General features: G+C 36.8%; 1 protein-coding gene across 4 annotated transcripts in view; it reads right to left on the reverse strand.

Annotated features, from left to right (window-relative positions):
* The window catches only part of LOC117415588 (proton myo-inositol cotransporter-like), an 89,636-nt gene extending 68,623 nt beyond the window's left edge, over positions 1–21,013 (reverse strand). For 2 of the 4 annotated variants that reach the window (XR_004546436.3, XM_034026135.3), the window contains exons 1-2: positions 20,207–21,012; positions 288–447 (exon numbers count right to left, since the gene is read on the reverse strand). Coding sequence is in view for 3 of the 4 variants with exons in the window: in XM_034026135.3 (XP_033882026.1) it covers positions 288–447; positions 20,207–20,744 (698 nt within the window). In the remaining variant the exon portion in view is untranslated. Of the gene's footprint in view, positions 1–287; positions 448–20,206 lie in introns of all 4 variants that reach the window. The other 2 variants (XM_034026137.3, XM_034026136.3) reach the window with 1 other exon arrangement.
* Between the last annotated feature and the right edge of the window lie 1,762 nt (positions 21,014–22,775).

The following is a 22,775-nucleotide window of genomic DNA, read 5'->3' on the forward strand; positions in this document are numbered from 1 at the left end:
GATTCAGTCATAGTCACTCAAGCGTGTCATGGTCAAGGATGAATGATGAAGTGATTAAAAAGAAACCAAAAACATTTCATCAATGTCCATCATTTATATACCTTATCTTTTTCGAAAATAAATGTGTTATAATAGTGATAAGTTTTTTTTGATGCTCAGTATATAAGGACACATGGGATTAGCCAGGAAAAAATCTTCTGTAGAGATATCTCAGTTTACAAACAGGTAATACAGTACATTTCATGTGCAATTTTTTTAACAATGCCTTTCTCTGTACCAATACATACCTCCATCCATCCTTAGGAAGATAACTGAAGGCCCCATCAATGACACTCGCAAATAACTGTCCTCCAGTGATGAAGAGTGTGTTGATTGTAACTAATCTTCCTCTTAAATGAGTGGGGGCAGACTCTGCGATGTATACTGGTACAGTCATGGAAGCAACACCTTGGGATATGGCAAGAAACAAAACACTGATTAATATTACTATAATAGCAAGAATCTCTCCAACAATTATTTTATTATTAATTATCTCAGGAAATGACTCCTTGGATATTGGATGCACTAGATTTAATTATCCACAATAAAAACATGAACAAATTACAAAGATTTTAAACAAAGCCAACAAACACAATATTTACTGACTGGAGAAAAATGCTGAAGCCAAGTTACTTTGGAAGAGCTAAGCAAATTATTTATATATAAGCAATATATAAAAGCAACGTCATGTGATTTTAGCTAACAAAATAATTCCTGCTCCACAGGTCTCAAAAGTGCAGTTTTTGAAAGAAGTTTTATTTTAAAACTTGAAATCTTAGGGGTTGGGGACAGTTTAATTCTCCAAGTTAGATGACCAAGGAAATGTAAGCCTACTTACTGCAAGAGCAATGATTGCCAAAAGAGATGTCTTTAACCTACTGAAGCACCAGCTATCATGTTTTAAAATGAAAATGTGTTTGCTATACTACTTTCCAATCTGCACATTTGTGACCTGTATAGCAAATGGAGGTGCACGACAGATATTTTTTTTGCTACAACCACTTCACCTGCAAAATAAACAAAGTATCTGTGTTCATGAATTATGACATTTAAACAATCAGAAGAGGAGTAATGAATAATCTTTTATTAAATTTACGATAATTTTTTTGAGTGCTCAATTATTTTACCCACGATTCTCCTCCCAATTTAGAATGTCCAATTATATTTTTCCCCTCACCGCCACAATTCCCCACACAGCTCAGGAAAACTGAAGGCTCAGGGGGCTTCCTCCGATCCCACGATCAAGCCAGCTTCCTTTTCTACACCTAGGTACTTGAGAGCAGATGTCAAAGGAGGACAAAGGCCAATCCTGCAAGTGTCCACCTGAGCTCACAAGGCCAGTAGGGTCCGCTGTAGCGCGATGAGGAGAAACAGTTCCTTCTGGTTTTGCCTCCCTAAATCCCACGGGAGCGCAAAGGCAAATAAGACGCTCCCTCCGGAATCCCCAGTGAAGACCGGTGACTTTGCACAGCCAGGAAGCGATCCTGCCCTCCTCTGGCTGTACATCTCACCCTACACACCACACGGCTGTGCTTTTGCCAGGTGAGCCACATGGGGACTGCAGTACAAAATAATCTTATTACCACATCCTTAAAATTTACTGTGGTATTTTTGCACAGTAATTTAGCATTTTTCCCATGATTTACTATAGTTCTTTTTTTTTATGTGCTTTACTATGCCTATCTGGGATTTACAATGCTTACCTATGATTTACCATGCTTTCACTTTGCTATTCTTTTACTATGGTCAACTTTTATAAGGTATGTTATTATGTGTGTTTTTTTTTCAGTTTAACAACAATTCCTCATCCAAACCAAGTGGAATTTGACAATCACCAGCCATAAAAACTAATGGTCAAAGATTAAAGCACATACTGTAGACGAATACAATATTACCAGTAATCAGTTATATGTTTCATCTGGCCTCAAGCGTTTAATAAATGTGAATTATAATGTGCACAACACAAAATGAAAGTCATTATTTTAAAAGGATTTCTGCTACGCATTTATATACCAACTTGAAATCTTAAAGCCCCAGGGGGTTGTGTTGGGATAACATGTCAGCAGAACACACAACATGTTCTTTGATGCACACGTCTTATTACATTTGCTTTTACTGGACATCATGATGTTTCAATAGGAAACTTAGTTGTTTACAGAGTTCCTCGTTTGCTTACCAATTTGGTTGCAATATTTTTATTTAGAAAATAGAGACGATAGGGTTAGGGTTACACTGAAGGTTACCTTAAAGAGCAACTTGATACAAGTACAAAATATCACAGTTACCGGTGTACACCTAGATCATATACAACAGTGGTATTCAATTACATTCTCTGGTGGGCCAGATAAGGCAAAGTCCAAACCTTGGGGGGCCACAGGGCGCTCATGATGTGTGTAACGGCGGGAGGGGGGGTTGTTTAAACGGTTATGAAAACCTGACTATCCAATCACACTTTACATAACACAACTGTTGCAACACTACACTTGCACCAATCAACTAATACATCTCAGAAATAACTACTTACAATGAGACAATGTCTGATCGCCAGAAATAGAAAGCAAATATATTTGTCCTGATATTTTCCTCAAAATATTCAAACAAATTATACATAGCCCACAAATGCTAGGTCGGCCAGGGTGTCCTCGGCTCACCGCGCACCAGCGACCCCTGTAGTCTGGCCGGGCGCCTGCGGGCTTGCCTGTAAGCTGCCCGAGAGCTGTGTTGTCCTCCGATGCTGTAGCTCTTGGGTGGCTGCATGTTGAGTCCGCAGTGTGAAAAAAAGCGGTTGGTTGACGGCACACGCTTAGGAGGACAGCGTGTGTTCGTCTTCGCTCTCCAAAGTCAGCATAGGGGTGGTAGTGGTGAGCTGAGCCTAAAAATAATTGGCCACTCCAAATTGGGAGAAAATAATAAAAAAATAATAATAATTGGCAACGACTAAATAAAAAAAAAAAAATAAAAAAAAAAAATGTGGTTCACTAGGTAACCAAACTAAAGTAAGTCCACGGAGGAAGATACCTTAAGCATAGATAGAAGTTACAGGAGAGGAGTAATTATTTTGAGAAGTTAAATAATAGTAAACTGTAAAATAGTATTCACCGTTGGGTTATGGAATATACTGATACGAATAGGAATGAAAGTGCATACAGAGTGAATATAAACTAAAGTTTATTGATTTGAGAGTAGCTTGCATACAGAGTGAGTTGTAAACAAGGAAGGAGAAAAGTTATTACCAGCTAAAGTATTATGGCATGTTGCCTAAAGAAAAACACTTATTAGCAGACACAAATGCCCTGTAGATTGCGACGACCTTTCAATCTTGCGTATCTGCAATTTCAGCTTTTGTAATGAAGGGCTGCTGATCCTCGACGGGCCAAATGGAATGCTCTCACGGGCCGCCAACTGAACAACACTCACAGACAACAGAAAACTCATAACCACTTAATCTACACAATAGTGAATATGCTCTAAATCAATTCTAGCTCATCGTCTCAACAGTCAAAAACATTCCTGTTCTGTTTCAGATAAGGATCTCCACTGTTGAACAACAGAGGCAAAAGAGGCTTCAACAAAAACTCCTGTATCACTCATGCATTGTTTACATCTGCAACATTAAACTACCTGTAAAACTTGCATGTTTCAGCTACATCTACAGTATGAAAATGGATGTTACTCAAAGGTCAAAAATCTATATGTTTGTAGAATTTGTATTAATAAATATCTTCACCTACCTCCCACCTCCAATATTTCCCTGATTGTAAAATTAATTGACAGCCCTCCTGTCTGCCAGCAGTTTAACACCCACCTCTTGCATTCTGCACATTTAATGTTAGTCAGAAAACTATCAGAGCAGGTTTAAATAAATCATTTCTATAAGCCCACCATCCTAACTAGAGTATACAGAGTGAAATTAAACTGGTTTGATCTCAATCTGTTAGCTTTCAACTTGGTCCCAATGATTGTTAGAGACAAGGAAAATGGGACAGACAACCACCATAAAGTGCAGGGTGTTCATATTACCTAACCTTTCACTCACAAAACATTTTGGTACTGGATTTGTACAGTATATTGGAGTACTGTTATATAACCATTGCCATTATTAACAGTTTAAATGCATGACTAACATAACATTTTCCCATAATCCATTACCAGCTGCCATACTGGAATGTATTTTGAAACTGATCTCAGATTTCATAAGCTAAGCAATGGTTCAAATTTGAAGAAGCAATCTGCAAAGAGATCAGCAGAGTGGTGTTGGTTCCTCAGCACAGCTCAGTTTCCCCCCCTTTACCCTTGTCTTGGAAAATAAATAAAATGTTGTGGCAGGGTGGCTGGGCGGTGACGTCACGGCAGAAGCAGGAAATAAAGCACTGACACCAGGCACTGCAGTTTCAAAAGGAAGACGCGGCTGGCCGCCGTTTTATTTACAAACAACAAAAATAAATCAAAGGTTTGAACAAAAAGAAACTTGCTCACAGAGCGAAAATAAAACAGGTAAACAAAACAAAATCACGAACACAAAATATACGAAACACAGGTCAGGCTGAGCAGTAGCCTTCACTGATCCTGTATCTTTTTAGTCTCGTTTTTCTCTCCTCGCTCTCTCCATTCTCGCTCCTCATACACCCACCACGAGTGCTGAGAGCTGCAGGCTTTTATAGTCAGGTGACCATCTCCCGATTAGCAACAAAATTAAATCGCTTAATTAATTTGGGAGATGGCCACCTTCTGCACGAGTTTATTAATTATTCCTGGCAGAGAACGAGCACCAATCTCGCCTCTGCCAGGACACGTTTTAAAAATAAACAAAACTGCATGGCATTTCACCATCATATTTACAATAAATAAATCATAATACACAACACATCACACAGTGCCTCGCCGTCATAAATATAATAAATAAACCATACTACTACTACTACTACTAATAATAATAATAATAATAATAATAATAATAATAATAATTACAAAACAAATACAAAATACAGGGGCGGAGGGGGACCCCGTTCTTAAATAAAATAAACAAATCAATGTACAGGGCACCTCGCCCTGTTACAAATGTAATTTCATGAAGGCCATCTCAGACGACTGGGATATTGCATCTCAATGGAAAAAACAAAACAAAACGGTAGAATGGATAGACTTTTTAAAACACGGTCATGGACATTTTTGGTGGAACCTATTGTACCTATTATATACAATTTGCAATAAAATATATTTAAGTACTAGATAGTAAATTAAAAGTAGTAAATCGAATCCGCTAACAAATTAAGAATGTTGGTTTATGTTAGAAATGATGAGAGCAAAAAGCCCCCCAAAAAAAAATCAATAAAACATGCCGGATCTCTACAGTGACACAACTAAGTGATGACAATTGCTTCCACTCATACTGGTGTATGACGATTCTTCATTCAAGGAACAATAGTAACAACAGAGAAAAAAACATCATGGAAAAAAAACCCAATATAAAAAAGAATCTGAAATGTCTTTCATAGTGTTACTGTTACAGCTACCAGCCAGTAGTCATCAGGACTGAAATAACACAGGCACATTGAGAAACAAACATGTACAGTACTGTTCATTTCCTTTGGTGTTCATTTAATTGTATATAGTTTATATATTTGTATGCAACTGTACTCCATATGGTTAAAATATCAGTAATAATAATACACTATTACAGATGTAAAATTAATTTATAGAAAACAGAATATTCTACATTAAGTCAATCGGTATTAAAACTGGAAACTGTTTTTGTTATACCACAAGCAATGAGAGACATTCATCATTGATGAGTCACAGTGCATCTGTGACGGACACAGATTCATCTTCTGAGTCACTTTACAGTGTAGTCTGCTTGTGTTAACCTGTTTCTACCTCCCTGATATTTCAAACCTTTGCAGGAGTGCACTGCATTCGAGACCAGGCACAGTTAATAAAGCAACACTCTGATTTCTTCAGTTTTGTACTGTATCACACAAAATTGTACGATTCTAGAACAATTATGAAGCAAAAATTATAACATATGGTGTCATTTATGCTATTCAGGTTACACATAAACATAACTAGAATGGTTCTACAGACTGTTAATGTACTGGTCTGATAAGACTAACAAATACATTGAAAAAAAAAAAAAAAGCTTATTTCAAATCCTCATAGAGGTTTGCATACCTGCATCTGACAGCATTTTCTCCTGTTCCTATACCCTTGAGATTTACTGACTAGTTTCACTGTACAGAAGAAAACATTCCCTGAGCCCCACTCAGTTCACTACTGACAAGAGATACCTGGCTTGTAAACAAAGACAGTCTTCTTATGTGCTACACAAGACACACAGAAACAGTAACAGTGTACAGATTAAATATATTTCTATGGGGAACTGAACAATACACATTTTAAAGTGGAAAAGAAGTTGGTCAGTTATTCAAATAAAGGCTTTTCTATCTCAGGTTCTCTAAGCTACCTTCAAGTACAAGCAGTAAGTAGGAAGTTTGAGTTTCTTATCTAAAGGGTTGTGAAGATTTTAATAATGTTTTCCAAAATAGCAGAATGTGTTATGTGCCTAAAATGAATAGAAAACACTTCAGTTCACTGCATCTGAAGTATATTGGGAAATTCCTCAGTAACCATTAAGGAAAAGCTTATTTCAATGAAGTGCATTGACATTTGGTCTCTCTACTGCTCCACCATCCTGAACACCAATTATAAGTCTAGTCATATCTTTGCTATGGAGGCTAAAGCACATCACTCACTTAAATAGAAAATTATTCCATCTTTCCTCCTATTCCAACCAAACATTGACCTTTTTCCTTTTCTTTCTCAACATTTTTGGACAATTAAAACTGGAGATGAAGCATCTATTGCAGGGGTGGTCAACCCTGGTCCTGGAGAGCCACAATTCAGCAGGTTTTATAGGTAACCCTTAAATCACTAATTTCTGAAGCAAGTTAATGTGTTCAATTAAATCAGGAGTGGTCAGCTCTGGTCCAGGAGAGCGGCAGGGTGTTCTGGTTTTTGTTACAAATTATCTCTAAATTACTTATTTGAACAAATTAACTGCTTAACCAGTCAACATGAAATTGTTCCAAGTCTTTAGAAATTAATGATTTAAAACCTGCTGGATCGTGGCTCTCCAGAACCAGGGTTGGCCACCCTTGATCTATTGTGATCCTTGTTATACAATTACCTATTTTACATACCTTAAACTATTTTAGACTGGCTAGACCATGGGATTTGCAGGTGAGAATTTTTGATTAAGAAACAATCTGATCAACAATATAATCCTTTAGGGGGGGGTTGAAGAAATGGCCAATCCCAAACATGAAAGCAGACTAATTTGCTTCCTTAGATGTATGACAGTAGATACTCCCAAACGAAAGCCTACGACAGCTCTAACCTCAATATTCTCTTGACTATCTTGAGTATGCTTCACAACATACCTATTTAAACCAGTTTAGCCTACTACCAGAAACTCAAGCAAATCTTTTCTGATCTGCCATTCACAGGCAATGATTTTTGCACTTCAAGAAATTTGTCAATAATGCTTAACATGTCAATCGAATTATCTTGATGAGAAGGGATGTTTTGTAAGTACCATATGTAGGAGGAGTTCTAATATTATGAAGAAAACAATGAGATTTTAGTTGGTTCACACACCCTAGTCTTTAAGTCACCTTGGGTAAAGGTGTCTGCTAAATAAGCAAATTAATAATAAAGGACTATTCATTCCATTGTGATGAAACTAGGTACTGTATCAATATGCATTAGCAAAATAGCTTTGTTCTAAAATTACAAAACGTTCTATTGATAAGTTTGATTCTGGTCACTTTCACGATTTTCCAGGTTTATGTAAACACTTCACTTCCAGGTTTACTTATACAGTATAATTATTGATTATATGCCATTGCAAGGAAGTTTCCCTAGCAACGTGTAAGCTGATTGCAGTTTTCTGAATGACAATAATAAGAGAATACAGTATTAAACTACAGCTACAGTTGTGCTATAAAAAAACTACAAAACACACCATTTTTGTGTTGCTTTTTTCACATAGATAAGTAACAGATGTGTTAAACACTTCTGTCACTACATGTATTATAGTGTTTATGTTCTCAATAGGTTTCTTTATTTTTAGACAGCTTGAATGATTATAGTACAGTGTAATTATGTACAAGCTGCATCATTTTGGAGATACAGTGGGATAAGTGGGATTCAGTCAATGCAATAGGAAATGTTGTGAAATACGATAATATGTTCACTGCATTCTCTCTATTAGCCATATTATTGATATAGTGATTCTTTACCAATAAGGGAATAGTAATACTGTAAAAAAAAAAAAAAATTCAGTCATATCTGACCTGTTAGCTTGCATTAAAATCACAAGGGAATTCAGAGTTTAGAAACGTATAATAAAGTTCAAACCTGGCATTAGGCCATGCTTTTTGTGGTTGTTAGAACATTCAGTGCAGTGGCTGTTCAATCCATTGTACTGTATGACTGCAACCTTGAAACTGTCAGGTGTTATTATTTCCAGGGGAGCACAAAGTCTGTGAGTTTTAATATGTGGCTGACAAGAAGATGGAATAATAAAACAACCTTCAAGACTCTATACTGACAGTATTTTATAACATTTCAATTCAAGACCAGTAAATGCCATCCTGGATTGCAGTTTTTTTAAGCATGGGTAATAATGCTTTTATAGGACTAAAGAAGTTTCTAGAACGTAGAGTTTTATAATGAAAGATGTTAGATAACATGTGAAAGTGATGACCTTTGACACCCACCTACTTTGCATGCAGTTAAACAAAAATAGAAATATCTGCAATATATTGTATGCACTTTTGTCACATGACTGATTGTTATGTTAACAGAATCCCATTGTATAATATATATTATAAATTACCTACGAGAAATCACAGAAGCAATATTGAAAGGGGAAGACTACAGCTGCAGACGAATCTGAAAAATGCATCAGTCAAGGTACGCAATATTAAACCAAACAGTCAATGTAGGTAGTGAGCAGGCTGTGTCAACCAGAACAGAGTACAGGGTGGATTTTCACTACTACTAAAAAAAAAAAGAAAAAAAAAAAAGTGGCCCCACCATTGCATAGATGAGCTGAACAACAGAGCAATTACTTGCAACATTACTGCAGAAACTGACTCATCCAGAAGCCCAGGGGCACCATGGCACATTTTAAACATGTCAAAAGCTGCAGCTGACAATAAAGTATATGCTATAAGAACAAGGTAGCCAGAATAAGGTTATGTTAATGCTCCTTTATTCCACAGCTCATGCAGTAAGTGACGATATTGCTGGAGTGTTCCACATATTTTCTTCTTTTGTAATTTATCACAATTACTTCACACAACTACTCTACTAGACACCACAAATCATTCCGTTAAACTGCTTTAACCCACACAAATGTAATTCTCAATTACATCAATTAACCTGCAGAATATACAAGCCAAGGGGTTTACATCAGATAATGAAAGCAATCCAACATCACCTGGGGGTAAAATGTATACCAAGAATACCACACCTGGAGAGCACAGGCAACTGTGTGCACCATCCTTAGCACTTGAATGGTATGGTTCACAGTCAAATCGGACCAAAACTAAGTCAGACTAAGCACTGTCAAACATAAGCGAAATCAGATGAAAATCCTGAAATCACATGCAAGTCAACTCGGATGACAGTGAAATCAGTGATAAGTCCAGTCAGTACAACATACATTATTTTTATACTATTTTTAATAAGTAGCGGTTCTGTAAATTCAAAGAAGCAAATATTTTTCACAATCATCTCTGAATAACAGCACGTACCAGTGAGGTAAAGGTGTTCTCCAATTATTGTCCATTCAAATAATTTTTCTTGATAATGGGACAAATTGCAGTTTGATTAAGAAGAGCTTCAAGAAAAGCATGCTTGTGAATGTTGATTTGGGTAATTGAAAGTCTATATATAGGCCCTATTTTATGTATACATGCATTTCACATTTTTAAACTAAAAGCCAGAGGATGCATTTTACAGTACATTCAGAAGCCACATGTCTTTAGTTTATACAGTAGCCTTAATGGCATGGGACATTTATTATTCTAATTACTAATATTATTATTATTATTATCAGTGGTGGTAGTAGTATGCAGTAGCTTACAGTTCATCTTCTACATAACAAATTTGAAACCTAGTGGATACAGTTCCAATGTTTCAAATACATGCCAACTTTTTTTTTTTTTTTTTTTTTTTAATAAATGTAGTAAGACCGAGGACGTTTTACAGCATTTTCAAATTCTAAAGTCATACTGCTTTAGTTTACACAAAACACATTAATTATTCAATAACGGTTTTCACCATCTAAAATTAAAAGCTATATTAAAGCAATTTATTCTCAATGACATTAGAAATTATTCACCAGTAGGAGTCCCGACAAGTTCACATTATTAAACCCCAAAGCAAATAAGTAAGAGGTGGGGACAAAAAGCATGCCTAATTAATTAACATTTTGCACTGAAGAAATAGAGTGGTCAATACAAAATAAAATCAAAACCATGAAGTGGTTCCAAGTATCAGTAAGTTGTGTAATAAACAGATTATCTCTGCTGTTGAGGCCCCTCTGGTGGTCTGCTGTTATTAGAGAAAGGGGAGTATTGTAGATGCATATACATTTGAATAATCTAATGTTGTAAAATATGAGTAACAGATTGCACACTGTATAGTTTCAGTAGGACACAGTAGTGAAGAGGTGTTTCAGAACAGATACAATTCTTTTTTTACCCCACAAAAGATTGTATTCAATTACTGTGTAATATATTTGCTATGTTAATTTTTTTTTTGAAAACTATTGAGTAATATCATTAGACAAGTGATCAAGTTCTTACAATTGCCACACCATGGTGATAAAAATATCTAGGCAACCTTTGATGCCTTAAATGTGAATCTGTTGATTGATAGGAAGCTTTTAACACAGCTTTGCAAACTGTTATTTATTTGAAATGCATGTATAGTGCAGTGTTTTACTCTTTGGTTTTTAAACACAAGTAAAATTTGAAACATGCTATTTACACCCCACTGCCATATCTATTTTTGATCGATATGGTATCTGTTCCTTTTCCTCTACAGCCATTCAACCAAACCCCAGTTACACTCCTCTTTTTACACCGTTGTAAGTGCTAAGCAACACGCGAGAAGATCCTTTTGAAAGCAAAAGACAGATCAAAATGGAGGTGGCGATGTGTCGATTTAGTTTAAATGTAGCTCCTTTTAAGATTTTAAAGACTTCAGTCATGTACCCCCTAATTATTCATTGTTCTAGGCAAAATAAATTCAGTTCTTTCAGGCTATTTTCATAGCTGATTTCCTTAAGCCTTGGGATTAGTCTGGTTGCTCTCTGTTTGACTCTCTCCAGGGCCACAATGTCTCTTTGGCACTGTGGTGACCAGAATTCATACCAGTGCATTATACAACCTCATCATAACCTCCTTGGTTTTGTACTCCACACTTTTTGCTATTTACCAAGCATTCTGTTTTCCCCGTTGGGGATAACGCATATCGGGTGATAATCACAGACATGATCTAAACAAAGTGCACTGTTTAGAATATCACAGTCAGAATGTTCTAATTAACCGTGAACCAAAGAACAGTACTCGGAGATCTGAAGTACATCAATAGCTATATTCAGTGAGCATTTCAATTTACTTTTATATCAGAGCTTGTGCTACAGCCAGTAACACATTTTAAAGCCAGGTTTGAAAGTAAATGTAGTTCAAATTACTTTAACATACAAGTTTGTACAGTGAATGTATGGCTAAGCAGGACTTCTAGAGCTTTCTTTTCTCTAATCTTAAACACTTCCCTGAATTCCAACCAATTTAAAAGTGGTGGAAAACCATTCACCTCATAACCCATGAGTATCCACACATGTTTTAAACCTAAAGAACAATAGATTTTCAGAAGTAACTTTACATAAAGATTACTCTAGGATAAGGCACATTTCTGTTGCTGTGAGTGGGTTTCAAACCAATCTTGTGTGGCTCACCTTGCACATCGGGGACATACCCAGACCCAGTATAATTGCAGCAATTAAACAGTTTTAGTTTCCTATGCTGAAAAATGAACACTGTTCAAAGGGGTAAAGCTATAGTACAGCAGGTTATCTTTTCTAGACCGGCATACAGGTTAAATGTACCTGTTCAATGTTAAGCTCCCCTAAACAAAGAGAGCCTAGCCAAGAGAGCCTCACCCACTTTTATTAACAATGGCTGATAACAAGAAGGTTTGTGCCATTGCCTAGCAACACCAGGCTATTTATTGCCAAGAATTCAAAAATCTCAGGTTAAATTGATTTACAGTGTTTGTCTTTTTGCACATAAAATGCCATATGGAAACCTGATTTCAGTCTCAGTGAATACAATATAACCCACCCACCCCCCACACTACTATGACCCAAGGGGGCTGTAAAAGTTGGCGACTGCATCTCTGTCAAATAAAAATGGAAACAAAACATTGTAGAAAATAATTTAGTATAAATACTATGTAAAGACAGAGTAAAGTAAACCAGAGGTTTGGTCTAAATTGCATAATTTTATCTCATTAAATGAATACTGATTTGAAAAAATGTGTAAGCACATTCGCAGGAACCAATGCCAAACATAAATATGTTTTTAGTTTTACATAATGTCAAAATGGCAGACTTGGTTATAGATACCAGTGGTCTCTCTAACACATCTCATAAGCTTCTTTGCCTTCCTATTGATATCTGATAAGCAAGCCCTGCATTAGGGGTAAGCAACATAGGAAGCTGCCTAGGGCACAAAAACAAAAATGCAAAAAAAGTGTGAATAATTCTGTCTTGCAAACACATATATAGGGACAGCTAAAGTCTAACCAATCAATAAACCCTCTTGTTGGCATTTTGTGTTACTACAGTTTGGATACAATGTTGTATCCTGCTGACTGTGCAAAGTGAATGGAATTGCTAATGTAAAATACAGGACTGGGCAACTGGTGGCCAGAGGGGTGCATTTTGCTTGCTATGATAAACATGCTCCAAGGCTAGAGTACCTTTTTCAACCTGGAAAAAGGGGTCAGTTGTGGTCTTGTTTGGTATGCTGTACTAGTAGTAAAAGGTGATTCCATGTGTGAAGTGTCAGGTCTGTATAGCTGCTGCAACGCAAGTGAGGTGGGAAGCGAACCATTTACAAATCAGTCAGAGATTCTTCTGTTTTAGAATTATAAAAGAAAGATAGGTGGAGAAAACCAGATCTTTAAAAAAAATAAAAAAATTAAAGAAAACTGAGGTAAACCCCAATGCCTTGTATCTCCAAGTCATGGCAGTGCCAATGTAGTATAACTTGAACCACAAGTTTGCGTGGCAAGATACAAAAATGAGAAAAAAACAAAGATGTTTTTATTTTTTGTTATGATAATCTATTATCTATATATATATATATATATAGCGTTGAGACATTCATAAGTTTACAATGTTAATACACAGTGTATTTTAACCTGCTGTGTTCACTGTAGCAATTATTTCTCAGTTATGCATTATATACCGGTAACATACTAAATTAATCCATGGCCCACCAAAAGTTTTTTTTTTTTGTGTGTGTGACCCTTGACTATCTCAAAGTTGCCAATCCACGATCATTCTGTGGTGTTACTGAACTGTTGCTCTGGTAGAAGATTTTTGTACTTCTTTATTGAGAATATATATTTTCTGAAAGCAGACCGTTTGCTTTCTTGTATTATTTTGGGGATAATGATTTTGTTGCATTTCTATTAGAGACAATGACATGGTAGCCCAGCTACGAAAGCAAAAATAACCATATGAAGCCATGTGGATTAAAAACAAAAGAAAGGGGTAAGATTTTACCCATAGCTTTCATTTGTAGTTGGTCTCTAGGAGACAAGGTGATATAGCTGCATATAACATAATTATAACTATCTGTTTACAGAATACACTAGAGAGAGCGTAAGGGAGCAAGAACAAAGATGGTGACTATACACAACAGTAATTTTTTTGTTCTAACCTGAAGGGGGCGCCACTTAAGTCTCCCCAACTATATATATATATATATATATATATATATATATATATATATATATATATATATATAATGATATAAACCGTGATGGGCCATGCGGGTGCCATGAAATATATGCATGCCTGGGTGGCGATTATACCTGGAGGCAAATCCAAGGGCCTTTAACCACCCAAGTGTGCGTATATTTAATGGGAACTGCACGGCCCATTAATGCTTATAAAACAGCTATTTCAAAGTTTGTGAGTTCGTGAACGTCGTATTTATTTAAATCATCGAATTGGATTTCTTTGAATTTTAGGAAGTCAAAAAACACTGAAAGCAAAGTTTTCATGACGATTTTAGTGTTTGAATCATCTTTGTTTTGTAGTATATTTTGTAATTCATTTTCTGTTGTCTGCCATTTTGCTTTGTTGTGTGAAGAGAGGAAGGACACTCAGTGTGATGATGTTATTTGAGGGAGTTTGTTAAAAAAACAAAACAAAAACTATTGACTGAAAACAGTATCACAAGGGCAATAGCTGAATCTATTTTTGGTCATGTGATGAGGTTTTAACCAATCACATGCCATAATTTCTAAGGACTGATTCATATAGCAGGACCTGCTAAGCAGGTAATGACATTTTTGATAAAAATCACGATTCACTCCCAGGGTTCACTGGATGGGAAGGGGGGGGGGGGGGGGGGGGTGGTGGTAAATAGCTGAACTTGCATTAAGGGAGTTAATGGGAATGTGTTTTATGTTTAAGGCTTGAGTCTTTAGTGTTTGTATATTATTGATTGTTATTCTCTTTGCTAGCTAATCTTGATTGACAGAGAAAGTCACAAAAGCAAGTCATAGTGCAATTTATTTATATATTATATATATATATATATATATATATATATATATATAAATAATTAGCATGGGCCACAGTGTAAATATAGCTCTATCTCCAACTTTAGAGCCTTTGGGGATGGACCTTCCTCTTGAAAGCAATGTTGCTAACAGGAAACAGCAACTCAAGGAGAGAGAGTAGGCTTCCACAACAGCAAGCAGAAGGAGCTCAGTCCACAACACAAAGCGATCGGTTTATACTCTGATGTCTTTTTTATTATGCAGAAAATGAAATTTTCCAGGTGTGTATCAATTTTGGACACGGGTATTTCTTCTTTATTTCTGAGCTCTCCCATCTCAGTTGTTAAGGTTTTACCTTGGATGGGTTTTCATTTTCTTGTTGACTAAGTTTTTCACGCATCAGTGTCAGCTGGGTGTTGAAATCAGGACAACATGCTGAATTTGTGACAAACTATTTTTGTTCAAGCAAATCTTGATTGACAGAGAAAGTCAGATTGCATGGGTAACCGTGCAATATACATTTTTGACATAAAAAAAGTGCAATACGACCTTTATTTAGCATGGGCCACAGTGTAAAGGTATTTTGTTTAAATTTAAAAAACATGGTTTCTGTTAACTGTTTTTTATTTAGATAATATATAAATAAAAACAAAAAGTAGTCACATAAATAAAAACACAAAAACAGTGAATCAGGATATTCTGTTTGCTATTGAAAATGTTTTCACTATTCAAAGAAATGTAATGTTATAAAATGCATTATTTTTTACAATACATGAATGTTTAACAGAAGGCAGAAGGTTATTATGCAGTTTAAATTTAAATACAAACCAAACACAGCCTAGAAAATAGATTTGTTTATAGAAATTGTAGCACCAAATGGTTTTGGTTCATTAAATACTAGCAGACATTGCTATATAAAAAATTGTATTTGCATAGCAATAAAGGGTGCAGCATGATAAAGCTAATGAAATGTGCAGCTGCATTGCTGAATACAAAATTAGATTTCAAGTTGTGCATTAATCTATTATTGCAAAATAATGGCGATAGTCATTCATGAAAGCTTCTTTAAACATTTTTGAGAATTCAGTTAACTAAATATCTCCTATTAAATAACATGCAGAAAGGTGGCTTTAAGGACACATTACTTTTTCTACGGTTTACTGTCATATTACCAGCAGTACTTGTACAAGGTTGTTCTGGAAGAAAACTTGCTTCCTTCTGCTCTGACAATGTTCCCCAACTCTGGGGATTGGTTTTTCCAGCAGGACAATGCTCCATGCCACACAGCCAGGTCAATCAAGGTGTGGATGGAGGACCACCAGATCAAGACCCTGTCATGGCCAGCCCAATCTCCAGACCTGAACCCCATTGAAAACCTCTGGAATGTGATCAAGAGGAAGATGGATGGTCACAAGCCATCAAACAAAGCCGAGCTGCTTGAATTTTTGAGCCAGGAGTGGCATAAAGTCACCCAACATCAATGTGAAAGACTGGTGGAGAGCATGCCAAGACGCATGAAAGCTGTGCTGGAAAATCAGGGTTATTCCACCAAATATTGATTTCTGAACTCTTCCTAAGTTAAAACATTAGTATCGTGTTGTTTAAAAATGAATATGAACTTATTTTCTTTGCATTATTCGAGGTCTGACAACACTGCATCTTTTTTGTTATTTTGACCAGTTGTCATTTTCTGCAAATAAATGCTCTAAATGACAATATTTTTATTTGGAATTTGGGAGAAATGTTGTCAGTAGTTTATAGAATAAAACAAAAATGTTCATTTTACCCAAACACATACCTATAAATAGTAAAACCAGAGAAACTGATAATTTTGCAGTGGTCTCAATTTTTTCCAGAGCTGTATATATATATAGTGGTTTGCAGAAGTATTCACCCACCCTGCAGAGTTTTCCCATTTCGTTGGCACCTGAGCGTACTCCACGACGCTTTCAAATTAGACTTTACATGTAGAATCTACACAAACTACTCCACATTGATAAAGTTAAAAATGCATATAGAATATAAATAAGTAAGATTTACAGGGAGAAAAAGATTAAACTCAGTTGCATAAGTATTCAACCCCTTTGCTAATGCAGCCCTAAATCAGCTCAGGTGCAAATTATTTATTTGAAAGGTCACAAAATTAGTGAAATGGTTTCAGCCTATGTGTACTCAAAGATGGTTTAACTTGTAGATAATTTCCCTCAGATATATAAAGACTTTGAAGCTGCAACTCACATAGTGATCAAACAAAGCAACCATGAAGACCAAGGAGCTTTCAGAATAAGTCAGGGATAAAGTGGTAGAGAGGCACAGAGCAGGAGAAGGGTTCAAGAGAATTTCAAAGGCGCTAATTAACCCTCTCAGCACAGTGAAGTCCATCATTAATAAATGGAAGATGCATCATACCACTACTACGAAACCGCTGATTAAAATCTCGGATGTTGATATTATTACTCTGGATTAGTGTACTTTATTTTACACTGTGAAACATACCTTTGTTTATGAAACAACATCGCGTGGTATCAAATGTGAAAATTCAACACCTAAAATCAACACTAACGTTTAACTCTGGGATTTAAAAACTGGCCATTTTGCTGTGTTTGCTTTCAGTCTCAAGACTGCAGCTAATAATGATGATTTAATCAAACAAAGTGATTTAAAGTAATCAAATGCAGCAGGTATTTAAACCTATGACAAGATCTTAAGACCAACAACATGCATTTGAATCCCAGAAAAAAAACAGGTACAGTACTGTGCAAAAGTTTTAGGCAGGTGTGAAAAAATGCTGTAAAGTAAGAATGCTTTCAAAAATAGACATGTTAATAGTTTATATTTATCAATTAACTAAATGCAAAGTGAGTGAACAGAAGAAAAATCTAAATCAAATCCATATTTGGTGTGACCACCCTTTGCCTTCAAAACAGCATCAATTCTTCTAGGTACACTTGCACACAGTTTTTGAAGGAACTCGGTAGGTAGGTTGGCCCAAACATCTTGGAGAACTAACCACAGTTCTTCTGTGGATTTAGGCAGCCTCAGTTGCTTCTCTCTCTTCATGTAATCCCAGACAGACTCAATGATGTTGAGATCAGGGCTCTGTGGGGGCCATACCATCACTTCCAGGACTCCTTGTTCTTCTTTACGCTGAAGATAGTTCTTAATGACTAGCTGTATGTTTGGGGTCGTTGTCATGCTGCAGAATAAATTTGGGGCCAATCAGATGCCTCCCTGATGGTATTGCATGATGGATAAGCATCTGCCTGTACTTCTCAGCATTGAGGAGACCATTAATTCTGACCAAATCCCCAACTCCATTTCCAGAAATGCAGCCCCAAACTTGCAAGGAACCTCCACCGTGCTTCACTGTTGCCTGCAGACACTCATTCGTGTACCGCTCTCCAGACCTTTGGCGAACAAACTGCCTTCTGCTACAGCCAAATATTTCAAATTTTGACTCATCAGTCCAGAGCACCTGCTGCCATTTGGCCTTGTTTCCACGTCGGAGGTATGGCTTTTTGGCCGCAAGTCTTCCATGAAGGCCACTTCTGACCAGACTTCTCCGGACAGTAGATGGGTGTACCAGGGTCCCACAGTTTTCTGCCAATTCTGAGCTGATGGCACTGCTGGACATCTTCTGATTGCGAAGGGAACTAAGCATGATGTGTCTTTCATCTGCTGCAGTAAGTTTCCTTGGCCGACCACTGCGTCTACGGTCCTCAACGTTGCCCGTTTCTTTGTGCTTCTTCAAAAGAGCTTGGACAGCACATCTGGAAACCCCTGTCTGCCTTGACATTTCTGCCTGGGAGAGACCTTGCTGATGCAGTATAACTACCTTGTGTCTTGTTGCTGTGCTCAGTCTTGCCATGGTGTATAACTTTTGACAGTAAACTGTCTTCAGCAACCTCACCTTGTTAGCTGAGTTTGGCTGTTCCTCACCCAGTTTTATTCCTCCTACACAGCTGTTTCTGTTTCAGTTAATGATTGTGTTTCAACCTACATATTGAATTGATGATCATTAGCACCTGTTTGGTATAATTGTTTAATCATACACCTGACTATATGCCTACAAAATCCCTGACTTTGTGCAAGTGTACCTAGAAGAATTGTTTTGGGGCTTTAAACAATATTCTTACCTAAGCGACACGATCAGGATAATTCAGTGGAGATAATTGTCACATAATATGTCCCGTCCAATTACCATCACATTTTATGAATGGTGAAAAAATGTAATATTAATAAAAGACAAAGAAACATTAATATTCTAAAGCTTTGTTACCATTAATTTACTATTAAAATGTTGTCCTGTTGGTTACAAAAAATAAATACCATGACTGACTTCAATTGTAATGGTCCACGGAAATGTATACAGTGGTTAATTCATGCAGACAAAGCCACAGTCCTTTACAGAACACACGTCTATGTTTCATGTATAAGTCGTTTTATAATTACGATATACTGTACAATTGCGGGTTTCTTTTGCAATTTAGTTTTCTTGAATACTTACAAAATGTTTTCTTACATATGAACAGCCTAAAATTCTCATTTGTGAGTCACCGTCACACATTTGGACAAAATGTTCTGTATTGCTTATTCAGTAAAAGGATAGAACAAACCTAACCTGCTTAAAAGACTGACACATCTTTACAAAAAAATAAATAAAGAAAAAATCAGTTGCAACCTATTGGTATTTATTTAAATACCAGTACTAATTAGCAACAAGTAACAATATGTGAGCCACAGTATAGTGTACTGTATTTTGTATAAGACAATGACAACTATAACAGGGTCAGATGGTCATTGAAACTTTGTGATTTCCATACGATGAAAGATACAACTATTTTGACAGAATTCTGAAAACATTAAAGTAAATAATTGTTTAGAAACAAAATAAACGATGAGAGGGGCGCTTTAAGCAATATCACTGCTCGCGCCGTTTTTTTTTCTCCTCTTAGATTGTATATTGTTTCTGTATTCGGTGCACAAGTTATGACGTGCGTGCTTCTGTTGTCATCCAAAAAAACATTTAAGACTGTATGAATGTAGGGTCACGTCATACCATCACACACACACACACACACACACACACACACACACACAAAACAATGGCATGGATATCCCGTAAATTGACAACGCAAGTAGTGCCATTTAAAATACCACATTCTGAGTTGCTGTACTATCAGAATCACATACATTAGGCTTTTTAAAACACAGTATGTGAAAATAAGTCCAGATGAAAGTTTTACACAAAAAGCTACATTTCCCATTTAGGCGTTTGGATATACAAACTTACCTATTCCAAGTCCAACCACAATGCGTCCTACGAGCAGAATCTCTTTACTTGGAGCAACGCTTAGCATTACCGCCCCAACTGAGAACAGAAAGCTGGCCAGTAAGATACACGGTCTGCGGCCCCAAAACCCGTTCAACACCCCGCCAGCCAGGGCTGACAGCGCCGCTGCGCCGACCGTGCTGGAAACCAAGAGCTCCTGCCACAGCGCACTCAAATTCATTTCTTTCTTGAGCAGGAGCATCACTCCCGATACTACCCCAGTGTCATAGCCGAACAGAAAGCCACCCAGCGCAGAGAAACCCGCCAGGACGTACACGAAACTCGGGGTGACATCTTCCTGAAATTGCTTGCGGGCTGCCCTTTCCAAGTCCCCAGTGGACGCAGCGGTGGCTGTAGCATGGCTGTTGATGCTGGAGCTGGAGGCAGCCTTGATGAGGCTTCGCTCTCCACTATCGTCGTTCGGTTTCTTCCTTCTCTCCCCCATCAGATTGCTTAAGCTTCGAAGGTTATATTCATGGTCACTGGATTTGCGGGACATAAGGAAATAACCAAATAAAGAGTATTATGATTTGGTTCAATAACAGCGAAGCACAATCTGTTATTTGTTAATGTAGTTATATTTTCAGGCTAAGAGCTATTTTCCGAATATAAAAAGTAAGGTTAAAACATATTTTGAAAAAACAACGCTCCTTCTGGCTACTGTGTGTCAGTGTCCTGATAGTTTCACTTCCATAAAGTTACACTGTTGCAGCTCTGCAGTTGTACCGCCAGGAAGTGATCCAAACGATTGAGTGTGCACTGAGAAGAACGATCAGATCAATGCATAGAAGGAGGAGCCTGTTTGTCACGTGGAGCTTGTACTGTCTTTTCAAAACACGTGCGGTCATATGACAGCCAAGAAGCGGAAGAAAAATAAATACGCTTACGTACATTCAAGAAATAATAATACAACAATTGAAGTCCCAAAATGTACATGTGGATGGCAGTTTTAATCTTTTTCGTGTTATTGACTCTTTTTTTTTTTTTTTTTAACCAGCAAGCCATTTGTTTTTAAACAAAACCGCTGACTATTTCTGTACGTTTGGAATTAACATTGCCACTGATGGCCTTTACTTTAAGCGCAGATTTTTTTGTAACGTTTTGTAATACAAGGCATACAAGTTATATATATATATATATATATATATATATATATATATATATATATATATATATATAAACCAATACATATAAAGTCCCTGAAGTTCTTAATAGTTTTACGATTTTCATATTTATTTGAAAAGAAAAATAAGGTGTGGGCTTCTCTCATACAACCAAACATACTGTAAGCTTACTTTCTGAAATATAAATGTGTTATGTTATATTAGTAAGAGTAGGTGCTGCTAAGACTGAAAGCTTGTGAAGGTCTATTGCTGGCAAACTGATTAACTGCATTTGGGCTATTTAAAGTGTGTCCCAGACGTCAATATAAGATGGGGCAGCCAATCTCTGTGGACTGTGCACTAGACATCAAAATGATCCAGAGTGTGTTCCTCTCTGCTTAAAGACATTTAACACCTGAAATAAATAACGAACCAATAGTATGTCTGTGATGCCTGACTTATGGGACACCCTGTATAGGATACAACCAAGCAAAATATCACAGCCCCTATACACGATATGACGAGCTGTCCTCTGATTAAAGTTATTTATTTTTTTTTTTAAAGAATGAGATGGCCTTATCGCTGTGCTGTCAGAATTTGTTCACATATCCTGTTTCAGTCAAGACAGGAAAGACAGCAGTTGTAACACATTTGGATATTATACGGATTTTTGCCTATGTATTTCCCTGACCTTGTAGCTCTTTAGCTTGGCATGTGGCCCGAAATACACCCATGTGGGAGTGACTGGCTTTTCATAACTCAGAGTGCAGCTGTGACCTCGGGACAGATAACACTTTTGTTTTCACATAAATTGTTTCTGCTTAATAAGCTGTTTTGAGCCTATGTACAAACCATAATTAAACCAACTGAAACCGGTTCTGTTAAAAGTGACATGCTATAACTTTAGGTAAGTGTCACAGAATGCATAATAACACACTATTGGAACACGTAGGCTTTTCCTGATAAGCACGCATCTTCTGTGGAGCAGTGTACACATTGTTCCAGTTAAATGGCACAAGCTCTTACTGTTTCATCAGCCTTTGTTCCTTTTCATTATACAGCCCATTACTTATGCTTCCCATTTCAATGGTAAAGCATAAAAAAGCTGTCTGTAAAAATTGTGTGATTTTCCTGTGTTTAATGTAAGCTCTGAATCAACACAGGGTTAATAGACTCTTAATATTAAGCTGTACATAGCTGGTGTACATCAGCAGTTTGCAATCACCAGCCTTATCGTTCAACCTTGTGATGCGTGGGTATAGCGCTTTGCTACGTGCAAGAATTGAGCAAAACTCAGCATTGTTCTTAAATGTAACTTCTTGTTATCTGGGTTTCTGCTGACATTGGTAAAGTGAAGAAGAAATGCAAATGTAACACTTAATGTGCTTTGTCTCATGCTAGGGAAATATGACCAAATTTGGTCAGGA

Source organism: Acipenser ruthenus, chromosome 7 (assembly GCF_902713425.1).
Source record: "Acipenser ruthenus chromosome 7, fAciRut3.2 maternal haplotype, whole genome shotgun sequence".
Taxonomy (NCBI): domain Eukaryota; kingdom Metazoa; phylum Chordata; class Actinopteri; order Acipenseriformes; family Acipenseridae; genus Acipenser; species Acipenser ruthenus.